At 38.9% G+C, this 19,536-nt stretch overlaps 2 protein-coding genes across 2 annotated transcripts; both read right to left on the bottom strand.

Annotated features, from left to right (window-relative positions):
* Positions 1-14,466: 14,466 nt before the first annotated feature.
* Positions 14,467-15,375, bottom strand: LOC127966084 (interferon-induced very large GTPase 1-like). Its single transcript, XM_052566935.1, has one exon. It carries the CDS (start codon positions 15,373-15,375, stop codon positions 14,467-14,469), a length of 909 nt encoding a protein of 302 aa, XP_052422895.1.
* Positions 15,376-15,454: 79 nt separating this feature from the next.
* On the bottom strand, positions 15,455-19,045 carry LOC127966291 (up-regulator of cell proliferation-like). Its single transcript, XM_052567185.1, is given in 1 exon segment — positions 15,455-19,045. A coding segment is annotated over 1 exon segment (3,570 nt). The 5' UTR covers positions 19,025-19,045.
* Positions 19,046-19,536: the final 491 nt, after the last annotated feature.

A 19,536-nucleotide genomic window follows, 5' to 3' on the forward strand; every position in this document is an offset into this window, starting at 1 on the left:
AGGTATTAGCATCACTAACAAACATATCTAAACTGAAGATGATAAATGTGCAGTGTCATAATTAAACACACATGTGTAATGATAAATCTTGCTTAAGAATAGAGAAATGTGCCAAAGTTAAAATGGAACACAGCTCCCATGTGACTGAAGCTATCTTTGTGTGAGAAAATCTCTTATTCGAAGCAGATGATCTTTCTTAAAGGTAAAGCATGTAATTTCAGTGCCACTAGAGTCACTGAATAGAATTGCAAAAATAATACTGTTTTTAAACAGGTTTCCCAAGTACCCACTGTCTACCATTGGTGAAACAAACAGATAGCCCCGCCCACTCAGAGTTCTTTTGTCACATCCACACAAGGAGAGGAGAAGACGGGTAAGTATTTTCGTGAAGCTTTATTAGCATAGCACTATAACAGAGCAGGTAAGTGTGGTCACAGACGGTGAATCTTCAAGCACTGATCAACTGGTGAGTTCAAGTACAGAGCTAAGCCAGTACAACAAAGAGTCACTTCCCTTAATCGATGTGTCTGAATCTCCACAGAGCCACAACTACGGTCAAGTAGTTGGCCACAGCATCCACCTTGGCAGACTCCATCTGAACTCCCTCCGCAGAGATCACGTATCCGAGGAAGGAGACAGTAGTGCAGTGAAACTCGCACTTCTCAGCTTTTAGGTAGAGGTGATGGTCTCGGAGTCGTTGTAAAACGTGGCAGACATGGGTTTGGTGTTCTTCTATGTTCCGGGAGTAGATCAGGATATCGTCTATGTAGACAATGACGAATTGGTGGAGATAATCACGGAATATTTCGTTCATGAAACTCTGGAAGATGGATGGACTGTTAGCAAGTCCATAGGGCATCACCTGATATTCGTAGTGCCCGGCAGGGGTGATGAAGGCAGTCTTCCACTCGTCTCCCTCTCGGATACGGATCAGGTTGTAGGCACTGCGGAGATCGAGTTTGGTGAACACCTTGGCTTCGCGCAGTTCCTCCAGAGCCGCCGGAACGAGTGGTAACGGGTAGGCGAACTTGACGGTGGCGTCATTTAGCACCCGATAGTCGATGCATGGTCGAAGTCCGCCATCCTTTTTGGGGACGAAGAAAAAACTGGATGCAGCTGGAGATGTGGATGGTCTGATGAACCCCTGATCAAGAGCCTCCTGGATGTATTCCTCCATCGCCACCTGCTCAAGACGGGAGAGTGGATATATTTTCCCATGCGGTAGCTTGGCACCTGGCAGCAGGTCGATACTACAATCCCAGGGCCGATGAGGCGGTAATCGGGTGGCTTGTTCCTTGCTGAACACATCGGAGTAGGAGGAGTAAAGGGCAGGTCTTCCTATGGAGGTGGAGTGCAATTGAAGGTGCGGTGGCGCAGACTGTGAACTCTGGACTGGTGAACGGTGAATGTGACTCTGGCATTCCGGGTCCCATGCCTGGATTTCCCCTGTGCTCCAGTTGATTTGTGGATTATGTTGGGCCAGCCACGGCCTACCCAGGACGACGTCAACGGTAGCGCGAGGAAGTACGAGGAGGGCCAGTTGTTCCCGGTGTCCGTGGGGCAGAACGAGTTGTAGCTCGTGTGTCCTTCTAGTTATTTTGCCACCGCCTAATGGTGATCCCTGAATGGTAGTGATACGGTAAGTAGTCTCATTCTGGATGATGGGAATACGGTGCTTGGTTACGAAGTGAGATGAGATGAAGTTGCTGGCGGCTCCGGAATCCATCAGGACATGGATGGAAAGATTACGTGAGTTAGTTGTTATCTGGGCTTTGATATGAGGTATGTGAGATACTGATGGGGTAATTGAGACTGTACTCACCATTGGGCGAGGCGGACGGACTGGGCAGGCGTGGATCAGGTGAGTGGCCTCGCCACAGTATAAACACAGCCGCTCCTGGATACGGCGCCTCCGTTCAGAGGCATCTAGGCGGTAGGAGTCGGTGATCATGGGTTCCTCCTGGTCTCGTTGGGGCGAGGGCGTTCTGGCCAATGGAGAGATGGCATATGAAGCCGGTGAGGCACAAGCCGAGAGGTGCTGAGCAACATTTATTGTCTTTCTAATGAATGTCTCTAGACTGACATTATCGTCGTAAATGACCATTTGCTTTCTGATCTGGGGTTTTAAACCTTTACGGTACGCAGCTAGTAGGGCAATTTGGTTCCAACCACTGGTGGCGGCTAATGTTCGGAAACGGAGAGTGTAGTCGTGTATTTCAGCGGCTCCCTGCCGGAGATTTAAGAGTTCATCATGGGTTGAGAGAGGAGTTAGAGCCACCCCGAACACTTCCTGGAGGTGAGTGACGAAGGCGTCGAATGAGGATAGAACTGGACTTTTGGAGCTCCAAAGAGCCTCTGCCCATTGTAGCGCTCGTCTGGTGAGAAGAGAGATCACAAAGGCGACTTTGGTGGCCTCATTGGGGAATTTACAGGTATTTGCGTTGACGAACAGTGAGCACTGCAGAATAAACCCACTGCAGCCACTCGGTTCACCCGTATAGCCTGTGGGACGTGCAAGGGGCGTGCTGTTGGTGGCGGAAGCACCGGTTTCGGTGGGTGGTGAAACTGACTGTAGTACTTGGCGGAGGGCAGTCACCATTTCGGTGAACGGGTCCGGAGCAGCTCCCTGAGCTGCAGCGTTAACATCCATGGGAGATATGAAGTTCTGTTTTTGGGGCTGGAATCCTGTCACATCCACACAAGGAGAGGAGAAGACGGGTAAGTATTTTCGTGAAGCTTTATTAGCATAGCACTATAACAGAGCAGGTAAGTGTGGTCACAGACGGTGAATCTTCAAGCACTGATCAACTGGTGAGTTCAAGTACAGAGCTAAGCCAGTACAACAAAGAGTCACTTCCCTTAATCGATGTGTCTGAATCTCCACAGAGCCACAACTACGGTCCACAAGGAGCAGGCAGAAGATCCACAAAGAATGTCCATGCAATCTTGATTCCAGCCGGTGAGTGAGTGAGTGAGATGAGTATTTAAAAGGTGTGGTGATTGCTGGTGCAGGTAATTAGTATTCAGGTGACGGTTCACGTGGGCGGTGCATGGGAGATCGAGTGGATGGTGACTGGCAATGGTGACTGGGGCTGAGGGAACGAGCTGAGGGTGTGACATCTTTAACATGAACCATCAGCTTTAAAGATGCAATTTAACATGATTTAAAGTGTAATAATATAATATGGTAAATGGTGGCAAGAAATCACATTCCAGAAAAGGTAAGAGTTGGCTTTCTAACTAATTTTGTAATTACGTGAAATGGTCATCTGTGAGAGATCAGGACCTGAGCTCCGGTGCCTTCTGAGCTGATATCAGTTGTGTTGATTTACTGGCTCAGTTCAGCAGGAACAGGAGTGTGGCCCGTGCACACAGAACCACACATCCTTTCACAAGCCAAGGGAAAACACTTCAGCAGAACCTATAGACGATACCAAAAGAAACAAGTCTGTGCTTGATGTGTGCTCGTCTCTAAATGAACGTCCTGAAGTGCCTTGACCTTGAATGCACCAGGAGAGCTGGTTTCCCAGACACAGATTAAGCAAAGTCCCACAGTAAAAAGAATTTCCAGAGAGAAGGATCAGAGTTCAGAGTGAGAACTTTTTTCTCGAAAATAAACTATTTAGTTGTTATTTGACATATCTGATTCTTATTTGCATGACTTTATTTTTCATATCTATAGTGGAAACAAAACAAATTATTAGGCAAATTAATTAAAAGAGTAAAATAGGCAAACAGTTTAACTTTGTTTAACCAAAATCTGGCCTCAATATTATCTCCCAGAGTTTGTACTGTACTAATTATTAAAACATGCATCTGTAAACTGTTTGTTTGTTTTTTTACATTGAGAAAAAGTGGCAACCAGAAGTTGCATTTGTTTTTTATGGCTCAGTGGAAACAAAAATGGTCTTTACTGTTGAGCTTTACCAATAATACACTGTGTCCAATGTGTCAGTAATACGCCCCCTAGTGTTTAAACTGCAGTCTAACTTGAGGTCCAATACTTATTTACACTGCGTGCAAATTTTTTATTCTGTTAAAAGGCAGAAAAAAAGAAGGAAAAAAAATGTAAACAATTTTAACCTTTGGTGATCTGAAATTTATTTCTTACATTTTAATTGTACAGGACTTTGACAGTACAGCAGATGAGGGGGAGGCAATGCATGATGCAAGGTCTTAAGACGGATGCTTAATATTAAAGTTGATATAGCCTACATAATATCAACAGAACAAATAATGCATCCATAATCCTGAATGACTCCTAGAATTGGGACAAATGTGTTTAATCCCAGGCATATAGTCATAATATTAATGTATAACATAATACATAACTCCTTTTTATTCACGTCATATTTCATATTACATTTGACCGTTGCTGCTCTCTCAATTCACGTTCACTTCTTAGATCATATCAATTATATCACAATGATAATGCGTCACTAGGCGGGAGTGATGCATCAGATCAGGAAAGCTTGAAGGACACTGATTGAGCACTGCAAGTGCATTTCACAGAGTATTAGGAAAATTAACATCTATACTCCATGTGTGCTTTCTAAGCTGTTACAATGCTGTCAGGTAGGACAACTTAAGATATATTATGCTCTGGTGTCCTACAAATGACATCATATTCTAGTTAGTAAATTGCAGTCAAAACACAAGACAGTTTTGGGCAGTTTAATTTGATTACTTCTGATAGCTTTTACATTAGACTACTTTTCAACAGTGTTTGGTAACATGTATAATATTTTTGTCATGAAAAAAGAAAAGAAAAACATTATCTAATGAGTCACGATTTTGCCACAAATAGAGGAGTGGATAAAAATGTACATGGTGTAAAATATAAAGGGAGTCATGCAGATAAAGCATTTATAATAAAAATGTTTGTAATCTGATTTAATATCATGCATTATGACCCATTATTCATTTATCATCCATTGTAAAATAGAATTAAATAATATGAACATAAAATTCATATAAAACTAAAAAATCACCACATTTATTCCAATAAATCACAGCATACAGTACAATCCAGTAGAGTTACAGCAATGCATTTGCTGAGAGATCTTTTAAGATTCATGAGAAGCCATAGGTTTAGAGAAGTTGTGTATCTCTGTGAAGCACCATCCTCTGAGGTGCTTTAAAACTGATTCATGAGCTTCACGTCAAACATGCATCTGAAATCCTGTATTCAGCAAGTCTTCCCCAATCCTTCTGTGAGAAGTATTTAGTGTGTAAAGTTATCTCAATGTTCCTCTCCTGTTCTAGCAGTATATTAGACTGGTTCACCTGTAGTCTGGAGGAACGGGTTTCTTCTTCACTGATCTCCATCCGAGAGATGCTTAGCACTTGTTGGCCCTTTTGCCTTCTGTCTGCGGTCCAGCTCACCCCTAAACCATCTGGATTGGGTTCAGGTCCGGTGACTGTGGAGGCCAGGTCATCTGGCGCAGCACCCCATCACTCTCCTTCTTGGTCAAATAGCCCTTGATGCCTTCAGTGTGACTCTACAATTTTCATAGTCTTCATAGTCATATTCAAACTCTATGAATGAGAAGGTGTGTCCAAACTTTTGGTCTGAAATGTGAAAGTGACGTGACATTCAGCCAAGTATGGTGACCCATACTCAGAATTTGTGCTCTGCATTTAACCCATCCAAAGTGCACACACACAGAGCAGTGAACACACACACACACACACTGTGAGCACACACCCGGAGCAGTGGGCAGCCATTTTTATGCTGTGGTGCCCGGGGAGCAGTTGGGGGTTCATTGCCTTGCTCAAGGGCACCTAAGTCGTGGTATTGAAGATAGAGAGAGAACTGTTCATGCACTCCCCCCACCCACAATTCCATCCGGCCCGAGACTCGAACTCACAACCGACTTCCCCCTGTACTGTACTGTCTGTACTGAATATACATCATATATATATATATATATATATATATTAGTGTTGGGCAATATCAAAACCTGAATTCAAATCAGAAACAAGACACATCTTTTGGAGCTGAAATAGAAGACTTTATTGATTTTAAAAGAATTCATAACTTTGAATGTCATACTCGTTCAAAACACCTACAGCACATTCCTCTAGGGGGCAGTAACACAGTGGAGACTGTATGGAAGGTTGCTTAAGCGATTTTTTTGTGTCAATAGCGTGACTTCGGCATCACTTTTGACAATGAAAACTACTGCACAATGTACTATAAGAAATCTGTAAAAACACACAGCCTTTGTAGCTGAGATACAAGACTGTATTTATTGGAAACTAAATCATGTATTGGGTTTATTTTCAATAGTATGTGTTCTATTATAGTTCTGTGGATAAAACCACCATCAAAATGTTCTTCTAGGAACCAGTAACATGACAAATCCTTTGAAGATGAGATGGAATACTGTATGTTTTAAAAATAAGTGAGTTAACAGATCCAAATTTAATTCAATAGTATGCATCCTGATTTACATATGATAGTAAAAGATGGCTGTAAATATTGTTCTTTGAACAAATAACAAGACACACCCATTTAAGTTTACATTTCAAATGGTATGCATTCTAAATTAATTTATTTAAATTTCTGAATGTCAGACTTGGTCAAGACAAGTGCAATATGTTCCTCTAGGGGGCAGTAAATTGCACAATCTTTGTAATGCTTTGCAAGCTTTTCTCAGTCGGTACATTTCAATAACTTTTGTTGTGCCACAGTTCTGTGAATAAAACCAACCAACAGCTAAATGTTCTTTTATGAACACATAATAAGACACACCCCTTTGATTTGAGATTTATTATTCATACATTTCACAAGTGAAGAAGATGGAATAATTGTGCTTTTTTTCTCTTCTTTTTGCACTTTGCAGATAGTCCATTTCCTGCACTTTTACATTATAAGGTCTATTAGTTATAATTCCTTAAGGCAGATTAAAACCAATAAAACAATGTGTGTTCTCTTCTACATTTGAAAACAATTACTACACATTTATGTTTCTTGTTAAATCGTTAAAGAATTATTGAAGATTTCCAAGGCTGAATCTCTGACAAATTGTCAAACGTCAATCGTCGAACCAACTTTATATCGGTACAAGGTAAGGCAGACCAACCCATTCACTATATTACAATAAATTAAATTTTAACCTTTTTTAAATCGTTATTTATGATCCGCTTGGTTAGTGTAATCTAGCATATCCATGTGATGATACTTAAATTTACTAATGCAGGCGATGCTCGGTAAAAGTGGCTCGAGGAGCATTTGTTTTGCTAACGTTATTTACCATTTCAGACTGATATTTTGAAAATCATACAAGCATATGTTTTTTAAATTATGTTTTCAGAGCAAGGCAGCATGGAGTGCTGGGGATGTTAAAGGCAAAAGATGGCTGGAATATTACAGGCCTAAAGTGAAGTAAGTTAAGTAGAATTCATATTGATTTTATTGATTGGCATAGTGTTATGCAAGATGTAAAACATCACTTTCTGAAAGTTTTTAAAATATATATATTTTCCATTTTTGGATGAATTGCTAGTTTTTCAAGTGAAGCAGCACAAATGTGTTTTCTGAAGCAGTATAATATTTAATAATGAAATCTAAATCTAAACATTGATCAACTCACACACACACAGGCCAGACAAATTACTGGTTCTTTCACATCACATTAATGACATCATAAAATCCAAGGATCAGTGATGTTTGATGTTTGATACATTGTGTGCAACTATTTTATTCAAACTGTATTGGCAGAATGAATAACACATTCAATTGCATTATAAGAATTATGCTTCAGAAGAATGTAAGTTGGGTCTAGAAACTTCTAGTTATAGTAGGCTTTCTTAATATGGATTACAAAAAAGGTATTTTGTGTCATAGTTCCACTTGCACTTAACTTAAAGTTGCTTTGTGTTTGTATAAAGGCGTGTTGATTTATTATATATTTATTAAATTATACTGCACGCCTATATATTTATCAGAATCAGATCAGAATCAGAATGAGCTTTATTGCCAGGTATGTTTACACATACGAGGAATTTGTTTTCGTGACAGAAGCTCCGCAGTACAACAGAATGACAGCGACAGAACATAAAACACATAATAAAAAGAATAAAAAATACAAATATGTAGACAGTGAATGACAATATACAAATGACAATTGTAGGCAGGTATATTACAAAGTGAAGTTATGTATGTACATATATATTGTGTGCAAGATTTAAGTGTATACTAAGTATTTGTGTTAGATAAATAAAGTGTGTGTGTATATAAATATAAAGTGTAGTGTGTTCGCAGTTATTATCAGCTGTTCATAAGATGGATTGCCTGAGGGAAGAAACTGGTCCTGTGTCTGGTCGTTCTAGTGCTCAGTGCTCTGTAGCGTCGACCAGATGGCAACAGTTCAAAGAGGGAGTGTGCTGGATGTGAGGGGTCCAGAGTGATTTTGACAGCCCTTTTTCTCACTCTGGATAAGTACAGTTCTTGAATAGATGGGAGAGTTGAACCGATGATTCGCTCAGCAGTCCGGACTACTCTCTGTAGTCTTCTGAGGTCAGATTTAGAAGCTGAGCTGAACCAGACAGTTACTGAAGTGCAGAGGATGGATTCAATGATGGTGGAGTAGAACTGTTTCAGCAGCTCCTGTGGCAGGTTTAACTTCCTCAGCTGGCGGAGAAAGTACAACCTCTGCTGGGCCTTTTTTACGATGGAGTCAATGTGAATGTCCCACTTCAGGTCCTGAGAGATGGTGGTTCCCAGGAACCTGAATGACTCCACTGCAGTCACAGGGCTGTTCATGATGGTGAGTGGGGGGAGAGCAGGGGGGTTTCTCCTGAAGTCCACGATCATCTCCACTGTTTTGAGGGTGTTAAGCTCCAGGTTGTTGAGACTGCACCAGACAGCCAGCTCTTTTACCTCCTGTCTGTAAGCAGACTCGTCACCGTCCTGAATGAGGCCGATGAGTGTGGTGTCATCTGCAAACTTCAGGAGCTTGACAGAGGGGTCCTTAGACGTGCAATCGTTGGTGTACAGGGAGAAGAGCAGTGGTGAGAGTACACAGCCCTGGGGAGCTCCGGTGCTGATTGTACGGGTGCTGGATGTGTATTTTCCCAGCCTCACTAGCTGCTGCCTGTCTGTCAGGAAGCTGTTGATCCACTGACAGACTGAGGTGGGCACGGAGAGCTGATTTAGTTTGGGCAGGAGGAGGTTTGGGATGATCGTGTTGAAGGCCGAGCTGAAGTCCACAAACAGGATCCTCACATAAGTCCCCGGTCTGTCTAGGTGTTGCAGAACATAATGCAGTCCAATGTTTACTGCATCGTCCACAGACCTGTTTGCTCTGTAGGCAAACTGAAGAGGATCCAGCAAGGGCCCAGTGATGTCCTTCAGGTGGGCCAGCACCAGTTTTTCAAATGACTTCATGACTACAGACGTTAGAGCCACAGGCCTGTAGTCATTTAGTCCTGTAATTTTGGGTTTCTTAGGGATGGGGATGATGGTGGAGCATTTGAAGCATGAAGGGACTTTGCACAGCTCCAGCGATCTGTTGAAGATCTGTGTGAAGATGGGGGCCAGCTGGTCAGCACAGGATTTCAGACAGGCTGGTGTAACACAATCTGGGCCTGGTGCTTTTTTCCTTTTCTGCTTCCGGAAGACCTGGCGCACCGCATCCTCGCTGATCTGAATTGCAGGTGTGGGGGAGAGGGGGGATGCAGGAGGTGAGAATGGTGAGAGTGCTTGATTGGAGAGGTGTTCAGGATGGGTTGCAGGAGCTGTTAATGGTGTGAACGGTAGTTTGGAGAGGCATTCAGGGCTGGTTGCAGGAGTTGTGAAGGGTGTGAATGTTTTTGTGGGGAGGCGTTCAGGGCAGGTTCTTTCAAACCTGCAGTAAAACTCGTTCAGATCGTCTGCCAGTCGTTGATTCTCTACGGTGCTGGGGGGTGGTGTCTTGTAATTGGTGATCTTCTTTAGACTTTTCCACACTGATGCGGAGTCGTTGGAAGTGAACTGAGTCCTTATTTTTTCAGAATAATAATAATATAATAATATATAATAATATAATAATAATATATTTATATTTTCACTAGGGTTGTAATGGTATGAGATATTATGGTATGATAATCGTCTCAGAACATATCACGGTTTTATGGTTATCATGGTATATATTAAACAATAATTCTTATCAGTAACAATGACTATTAAATGATCAAGAAAAAGTTATTTGAGTGAACCAATCCTTTATTATTGGGCTGCATGATTAGTGCCGAAGTTTATGTGTTGCTGCTGTTACAAAATGTTTTATATTATTTTTTTGTTTGTTTTTTCAGTGTTCTTTTTATTTAAAGGTGCACTGTGTAATTTTTAGCGGATTCTAGTGGTGAGGTTGCAAAAACCAACGGCTCAGTCCCCCGCTCACCCCTCCCTTTAGACAAGCAACGATGGCCGACACAGGTAGAGATGTTGTCGGTAAAGACAGCAGACAGCAATGAGATTTCTTTACAAAGGTAAATTAAGGAATTGTATTTACTTTATTGAATAAATCGATGTTATTGATAATGTTAATGTACTTGTTCATCATTATGTCAGTATTTTATTCGCAAGAACAACAAAGTAATGAAACGTGCTCAGTAGAGAACTTTGTCTGTTTAGGGCTACTGTAGAAACATGATGGCAACTTCTGTGTAAGGGGACCTGCACTGTATGTAGATATAAATTAATCAATCTAAGTCAATAAAAAAACATAACGGTTCATTAAGTAAGGTCTTTATATACCTCTGAAAACATAGTTATGTATATTTTATTGCTTTTCTGTAAATAGATCCTTGTAAATATTATACATTGCTCCTTTAAGGACATGGTTGGGGCATTTTATGTTTTGCAATGCTAAACAATTTCAGGTTTAAATAATCACTGTTTGAATTGTTAATAATTTGTCTCTGTCTGTAATTGAAGTTGTGTATTTATTAATGACATTGAAAAGTGGATTCAGCAGTGGGAAGAAATTAGCATATCTTTACTCAAAAATAGTACATTTATAGTAAATTGCTTGTGTGTTGCAAAGACACTCATAATTAATTTGTAATGTACTTGTAATACAAAAAATACTTTAATATCACTAATCAAGCATTTAAATAGCTATATACTTAAAGAGTACTAAGTATACTTGAAGTTGTTCCAATTTAGTACAAGTACACTAAATACACTTAAAGTTATACTTTAATATAATTTAACTACAACTACTGTAGAATAAACTTACAGTACAAAAATAGTTGTTTCAAAATAGCACACTTCAAGTTATCTAATCATTAACACAGTTGAAGTATACTGACAATTATTCTGGCTGCAAGTATACTTTTTTCACCAGGGAAGGGTTGAGCTAACTGATTAAATCACCATTGGTAGCTCAATATATTGTAATGCTTTTTTCCTCAGTTGGTCAAAAAGCAGCAGACGTGTTACTTGTTCAGATTTGAATCATATTCTCCAAGACGTCGGCAGTGCTGGGCAAGCTAATCGGAAAATGTAGTGAGCTAAGCTAACAGTTACTCTTCGTTAAATGAAGCTTCACTACACTAAAGCTACAGCCCTCTGAAATGTTTTTTTTTTTTTACATTTCATTTTTATATTGAACCAACATCATCCAAGTCAATGCTCTCTCAGTGATCAATTAAACTGTCAGTCAAATAAGACAGGCATCATATTTCAGTTTATTGGTTTATTCAACAGCTGCTCCAAACCAATTTGGCAACAAAAATCTGTATCATATACAGGGCTGGATTTACCTCATATTGTGACACAGACAAAAAACATTTTTGCTGTCAGCCGTAAACCTCCTACTGGTAGCTGGTATTGTGGCTTTATTCTATACAGATACATTTATATATATTATGTTTTATGTGCCCTCTAGAAGCTTGAGTTCTGCAAGTGAACTTCACTGTATCCCAAAGAAGCACAAAGTCACTTTCACTGACTTTTTCCTTAAATGATTCCTCTTGGTGGAGTGGCCTGCCAAACTCAATTAGAGCAGCCTTGGCAATCTTCAAGAATCGGCTAAAAACATATCTCTTCTGTCTTTATTTAACCCTCTAACTCTAGCACTCTCTATTCAGATTCTATTCTTAATAAAAGGTAAATAAATAAAACTTGCCACTTTTAGACTTGCAGTCTTGCACTCTATTTTATTTACTAACTCTTTGTTTTCTTAAAAAAAACACACTTGCTTCTCTAATCTCTGGGTTCTATCTTTGTTTTCTTTTTATTTATTATACAATTAACAAAAGTAAAAATAGCCTCTGACACTAGCTTGCTCTTCTTTTTCTATTACATCTGTTTTCTTTTTGTTTATTATATTATAAAAAACTTGCTAGCATTTATCTACCTGAGCCTTGTTATAGCACTTGTTGATTTTAGTTGCTTCCATTGCGCTCATTTGTGAGTCACTTTTGATAAAAGCGTCTGCTAAATGTAAATGTTAACACTTCACAGTAATGTTCATTAGTTAACATAAGTTATCTAGTGTAGTTAATGAACTAATGAACTAAACTTTGGCAGCATTTATTAATGTTAATTTCAACATAATTAAAATCAAGCTGTGTTTGTTAACATTAGTTAAAGCACTGTGAACTAACATGAACTACAAATGAACGACTGTATTTTCATTAACTAACATTAACAAAGATGAATAAATGCTGTAATAAATGTATTCTTCAATATGCTCATGTTAGTTATATTAGCTAACATCAATTAAATCTTACTGTACTGTATAGTGTTACCATGGTGCGCGTGATTTGACCAAGTACAACATGTTCCTGGATCAACATCCTTCCAATCAACCAATCAGAATAGAGATATAACATTTCAGGAAATGTCAGTTTTAGGCTGACAGTCAGGGTTAGGTGCTTCTACACTCTTGTTAATCATCATCATTTCCCACTGATTTTAAGAATAAATTATGGGTAAGGTTAGGTTTAGGGGCAGGTATTGGGTTAAATCTGTACTTTTGGAAAGTAATGTTGATCCAGGATCAACAAAAGATGTCGATCCAGGAACATGTCTTACTTGGCAAAATCACGCTGACCGGGTTACCATATAGATGCCTACAAATAACTTTATGCTATGTTTATTTGCATCGTTGCATGCGTCATATTATTAATACTTTTGAATGTTTCAAATGTTTCCTTCCGTCATTAACACCATATTCAAAGGCAGTACGGCATCTCATTTACATTTTCATAAACTTGCAGGTTATACAGTTTTCTGTCGCTTTGTGCGCTCAGTTTTTTTCTGTTATTTAGCCAAAGTATCATATTATAAAAGATTCAGTGCTTCGCACAAGTTATTTGACTGTGCCTTGACAACAAATGCTAAGACACTCTTCTCTCTTCTCAAAGGGATACTCCATCCCAAAATAAAATTTTGTCATTATTCACTTACCTCAATCTCTTTCCAAACATGTGAAAGCTTTGTTCGTCTTCGGGAACACAATTTAAGATATTTTGGATGAAAACCTGTAGGCTTGTGACTGTCCCAAAGACTGCCAAGTAACACTGTCAAGGTCCAGAAAAGTAGGAAAAGCATCAAAAGCATCGTCAAAACAGTCAATCTGCCATCAGTGATTCAACCCTAATGTTATGAATGGACGAGAATACTTTTTGTACAAAGAAAACAAAAATAAAACTTTATTCAACAATTCCTCTCCTTTGTGTCCCCCAAATTGACAATTCTGAGAAGGAAAATTCTTGCAGTCCATTTTAATCCTCTTTACCAATTTGACATGCAGTTGTAAAGAGTAGCTTTTTTTTATATAGATATGTGGATATTAATATAATTAATAATAATCTCTAAAAGGTAATCAGATGTCAATAGGCTATCTTTGAGAATAGGCTCCATTGAGTCAAGTTTAATGTGGACATATAAAATAGAAAAGTCGTGTATGTATGCAATGAAATTGAGGATAAAGTTCCTGTTTTTTTTTTTTTTTCTGTCAGATTCAGAAAATACTTTTGACAACACTGTGTATTTTATTGTCAATAAACCTTTGACAGAGTTTATATGGGGCAGATGGTGAATATATTGCATGTACCTTTAAGTTGATTTAATTGTTCTAACTTTAATTGTAAACTTAAAGTTCAAACTGATACATTATGTTGAATTATTTATAATGCACACGTGTTTTAGGCAAACAAAATAAATATTAAATTTAAATATCTCATTCAGGGTTTCTATTTACACTTATGTTAGTGTTGAAAATAACTCCCTTGGTGTTAAACTATTGACGCACCTAGTGTAGTTTTAACTTTAACTTTGTGTAAATGGAGCTTACACACTAATGGTGTTAATAGTAAACACTTGTGGTGCTTTTTTGACACTTTATGCACGATGTTTTATTTTCATATATTGTTATATGTTTGCTAGTTGTTTGATTTTGGTGACCATGTTGAATTGCAGATGCACAACAGACAATCACATTTAACAATACAATTATCAGAATTTATTCAGGTAACACTGTCTACATGTGATTGGCAAATGAAGTCTCCAGAATTAATTAACCAGTTGATGAAACTTGTCATCACATATTTCCAGTATAGTGAGGCCTTTATGCTGGGGTCTGGATCGATTCGCCAGTCTAGATAGATTATTTTGTACTCCTTGTATGGATGCCACTGATCATTGGTGTCAAGGCACTTAAAGCATTTGTCACTGTGCACTAATGATGTACAGATGTCTGTCACTAGTTTTTTAGAATCATCAAATCCGTAGCAGCCGAGACCTTTTGGTCTGTGGATTGAGACAAAGTGTTCAGTGTGGGCTCCTCCTCCAGCCTCACATGGTGCTTCACAGAATGGACACGGTTTCCCACAGCCCCACACTCGATTGAACAGCACATCCTGTGGTTTGGTTTGAAGACAATCTATTTTGCTTTGAAAATCTCTTTCTTGAAAACTGGTTTTCAGTAATTTATCCATGTCCTTCACAGAACATTGAAGGGATTCAGTGAATTTTTGCTGATTTGCATTGTTCAGTGTGCTGATTTTGTCCACAACATCCTTGGGGAAAACAAGCTTGATTTCAAGTTCCTTGCAGATGTTTTCAATGAATCCCTTGATGTCATTTTTCTTTGAGTCTTGTTCTGCTTTTTTGATCGCCAGAGTAATTTCCTCTATGACTTCACTGTGGAGCTTTTCCTCAAATGTGATCATTTTGTTCTCTCCTGTAAAGTGATTTTTAACTTTGTAAAAAATTACCTTTTTAACAAATTGTTTATATGACTGAATGAACTTCAAATAGGTTTTAAATTCAGATACATCAAGAAGATTTTTCAAGACTGACTTCTGAAATGACATCCTTGTTCCAAAAACTGAGTTTTCACCAATCAGCATCTCACCTGCCATTTCCATGCCCATCTTCTCAGACGTATCTTTCCAAGGCAGGTGTTAGGCAGTTAAACATAAATTCATCCGCTTTCTTCTGACACTTGTCTCGTTAACGGTAAAGGTCAATGAAGTTAGAGTAGTATGAATGTTTAAAGTTCTCCAAGGCTGTTCGCGGGTTATTGTCCTGGATAAATTCATTATGAATATTTTGAAACTCACTGCTTGCAAAGCCACAGATGTGTAATTTAAGGGGCAGTTCAAAATCTTTCTTTATCTTAAAACCTTCATGAGCCTTAAGTCTCTCATCAATCATGTTGAGAATTGCCTGCATGTATGTGTCATCATAATCATTCTTACTTTCCCTCTTTGCTTGAACAAATTTCCAACAGTCCACGATAAGGTTGTCTGACATTTCTTGAACAGTCTTGATCCGTTGAGCGTGATACATCTTGTATATAAAGTCACCTTTGTAGAAAACAAAATCTCCATGGCCTACATTATGTAGATTCTTCACTTCGTCTAAGATTTGAGCCATTGAACTTCCTCTGGATTCAAGATTTCTCCTCAAATCAAGAAGAACTCTTGTCATGATATCTTGTTGCTGCATCCCTGTGTATGACAGTGTGCTGACAGTCTCCTCCCACATCTGTTCAAATGCTTCATCCAGCATGGAGTCTGACATGTCTGATTTGTTCTCACGACAGAATTTCAGCAAGTCCAGCACTTTTTTCTCCATTGTGTCCATGTATGTCTTTTTGATTCCTTCCACCTTCATCATTCCCTTTCGACGTGAAAGAGCTGCATTCAGTTTGTTTGTGATGGAATTTGAAAGCTCTTTCTTCAGAGATATGGCAGAGTTTATAAATCTTTGTCGATAGCTTTCCACAAGTTCAACATGACCTTCTCCTTGTTCATAGTATGATTGGATCTTGTCAATAATTTCATCTTGTCCCTTTGAAAGCTCAGATTCTGCTTCTCGTTGTAAATTATAATAGACGTCTTCAACTGTGAACTCCATAGAGTTAAATTTTCCATAGTTTAAGATCTTTGTTTCAGCCTGTAATGTTCATGTGTGCATCTGCTTTCTCAGTGTCCAGTCCCATGTGTTGTACTCTGTGCACAGTTTCATGTATGCATCAGCCACCAGGCGGTTTCTGAAGTTGAAGATGAATTTCTCAAATTTCACAGCAGTCCACAAGTCTTTGGTCCATCTAATAAATTCATTCATGTCACTGGACTTGTAACGTCTGAATATCTCCATTATATGCTTTTTGAGATCATACACAGACTCACTATAGCCGATACTCACTGGTGCCATTGGGGGGTTTCCATGCCACAGTCCAGGGATGTAGTGGTCACCTTTCTCAGTGTCATAGTTCATCACATCGTTAAATTTACTGAACTCCAGTTTGTTCTCCATTTTTGCTGCAGCTTCTGTCATTTCATCCAGTTGCTCCAACAGATATTTACGATCTCTAAAGTTTGAATCATGAGCTGAGACATCAGCAACATTCTGGTGTACAAACAAACATGTGTGTTTCTTACCTATTTCCTTCATTCTGAGGAAGGCATGAACAATGATCTGTAAAATGTCTTTCATCTCTGTTGAATTCTCCATGGCAATGTTGACAATTGTTACATCACTCAGTCCAACAACTAGAGTTGCCAACTCATTGTCATGTTCATGGCTGTTGTCCAGTTGTGCAAGCTCAGGGGATTTCAGTCCTTCAGTGTCAATTATCACTATATAATCACAATTGAGCTCTGCATTACACTCCTCTGCTACTTTAATGAGCTGCATAAAGGCTCCCCTGGTGCATCTTCCACTGCTCACTGCAAACTGAACTCCAAACATTGTGTTCAGCAGTGTTGACTTTCCTGAACTCTGGACGCCCAAAACAGTGATAACCATAATCTTGTTTTCGGGCTCCACCAGTGTATTTAATTCAGAAAACACACTAGACAGCCATTTTACAGGGACATTTGAAGAATCTCCATCCATAAGTTCAAGTGGAAATCCATCCAGCAGTAGTTCAGCACAGAGTTTAGGTAAACGTGCAAATTGTTTGCAGTAAAGTGCATCTTCTGAGAGTGAGACTGCAGCTTCGTAAATCTGGCTCATTTCTCGAATGAAGTGCTCGACTCCTAAAGAACTGTTTGAAATCTGTTTATCAAGCTCAGCTATTTCTGTCTTGTTCCCACAAGTATCTTGACATTTCTGTTTGTACAGTTCTCTGAGTTGAGGCAGTACTTCATGTGAGCGATTCTCCAAATTGATTCTCAACCATTTTAAGAAATAGGCCCTTTCTGGTGATGATACTGCACTAATAAAACAGCTTATGGCAGCAGACATGCCTTTTCTGGATTGCTCTTGTCTGAGTTTATATTTCTCAATCTGGAGTTCATCTTTGTAGTCCTCAATACTCTTTTCCCCAACTTTCTTCATTCGGCACCTCTCCTTCTCTAATTTTGCCAATTTCATCAATATTTCCCCTTGCAAGGGCAGCTCCTCCTTCTTGAACTGCACTATATCATAAATGTTTGAAGTGATTTCATCTGCCCCTGCTTTGGCATGCTGACATCCTTCAACATCCTCATCCACCAAGATTCCCAGATTTCTTGCAATCTCAGCTAAATTAACAACTGAGGTTTTATGATTATTGTACGTAATTGCATCTTGCAACTTGTTCTGGATTTTGTTGACAAAGTCTGCATCATTTTGCTTATCTTTAAAAATGAAATTACTTTTCTTCAAGTTGAGCTTGCTGACTGTAGCTTTTATGATCTCGTTTTTGGAGTCTCCAACAAAAAATAGCTGAGGATTAGATTTCTGACTGGGGACTGAAATTAACTGTGAATCTAAACGTTGGGGTTCAAAGAACACAAACACAGCAGCTGAAGCCTCACACAGAAAAGTGTACTGTGTTTCAAAGCTCTGAATGTCACCTCTCAAGTTCGCGATTGCTACAGGCTCAGGAAAGACATCTATGTTCTTGTTTCCACAAGGCAGATACCAGGTCATCTCAACCAACCCATTTGATATTTTCTTGTTGATGTTTCCACAATCCATGTTGAAGTGCACAAAAGTATCAGTGTATTGCTGTGGATTGCTGAGCAGCTTATTCAGAATGTCTGATTTGGAAATGTTGCACCTACCAAGTCTCACAAAAGACACTAAAGGTAATTCTGACAGAGCAATCCTTTCTTCCACAAATGCACTTGGATCTGATAATGAGTGTGGTCTGTATTTTTTCATAATATCTCTCATTGCCCAAAGCATAAGAGTGATCTGATCGTTCTCACTGTTTGGAAGCAGCAAAGGAACAGCAAACTGACACATGCACATTTTCACGATCATTTCCTGCTGAAGAAAACTGTCAGAACAAAGAAAAACTGCAGTCAAAACGTCTAAAGGATTTACTGACTGAGGACAGTCTGATTCACTCTCCTGATCATCATCACTCTCTGAATCTTCTGTACCGTCTGATGAAGAACACATAACACTCCTCGCTGTTCTCTGTAGCATCATCAGCTTCTTCAAGAATAGCCACGGCAGATCTGAAAGAGACTGAACAGTCACATCTGTGATACTGTTCTTATTGATCTGCAGCACTGTGTGTAGAGTGAGCTTCTTTTTATAGTAATCCGCTAAACCCAAATTGTCCAGGAGTTTCTTCATGATGTTTCCTGTAAATGAAAACAAAATGAGCTTGCCCAGTCAACACAGCATGATTTTAAGAGCAATGCCATAACCCCAAGTAATCCACTGGTATACCCTACTGAAAAATAAATATACTTAAATGTATTTAAAATACATTTATTTCATGATAAGTATACTACAAATAAATTTTCTGATTTATGCACTTAATAAAATGCCCTGCAATTATACTGTTTATATACTAAACTGGTATACTTAAAGTCTGCTAAATTGGAACAACTAATTAACAACTTAATGCACTTTAATTGTGCAGAAGTAGTGATGAAGTCCAACTAAAGATATACTTAGTATACTGTGCTAAAGTGGAATATTTTGCATTTAAACACTGATGTTTTGCATTTTGCATTTAACACTTTACTCTTAAATCGATATTGGTCTACACTTTACTGTGTTAAATTACCAATAGCGTCTACTCGTTATCATCCTAAATGCATTCAATTCAATTCAATTCAATTCAAGTTTATTTGTATAGC

Source organism: Carassius gibelio, chromosome B10 (genome assembly GCF_023724105.1).
Source record: "Carassius gibelio isolate Cgi1373 ecotype wild population from Czech Republic chromosome B10, carGib1.2-hapl.c, whole genome shotgun sequence".
In the NCBI taxonomy this organism is placed as follows: domain Eukaryota; kingdom Metazoa; phylum Chordata; class Actinopteri; order Cypriniformes; family Cyprinidae; genus Carassius; species Carassius gibelio.

Coding starts and splice junctions, on each gene's coding strand:
- LOC127966084 (XM_052566935.1), bottom strand. CDS start 15,375: ATGGGCATGGAAATGGCAGGTGAGATGCTGATTGGTGAAAACTCAGTT.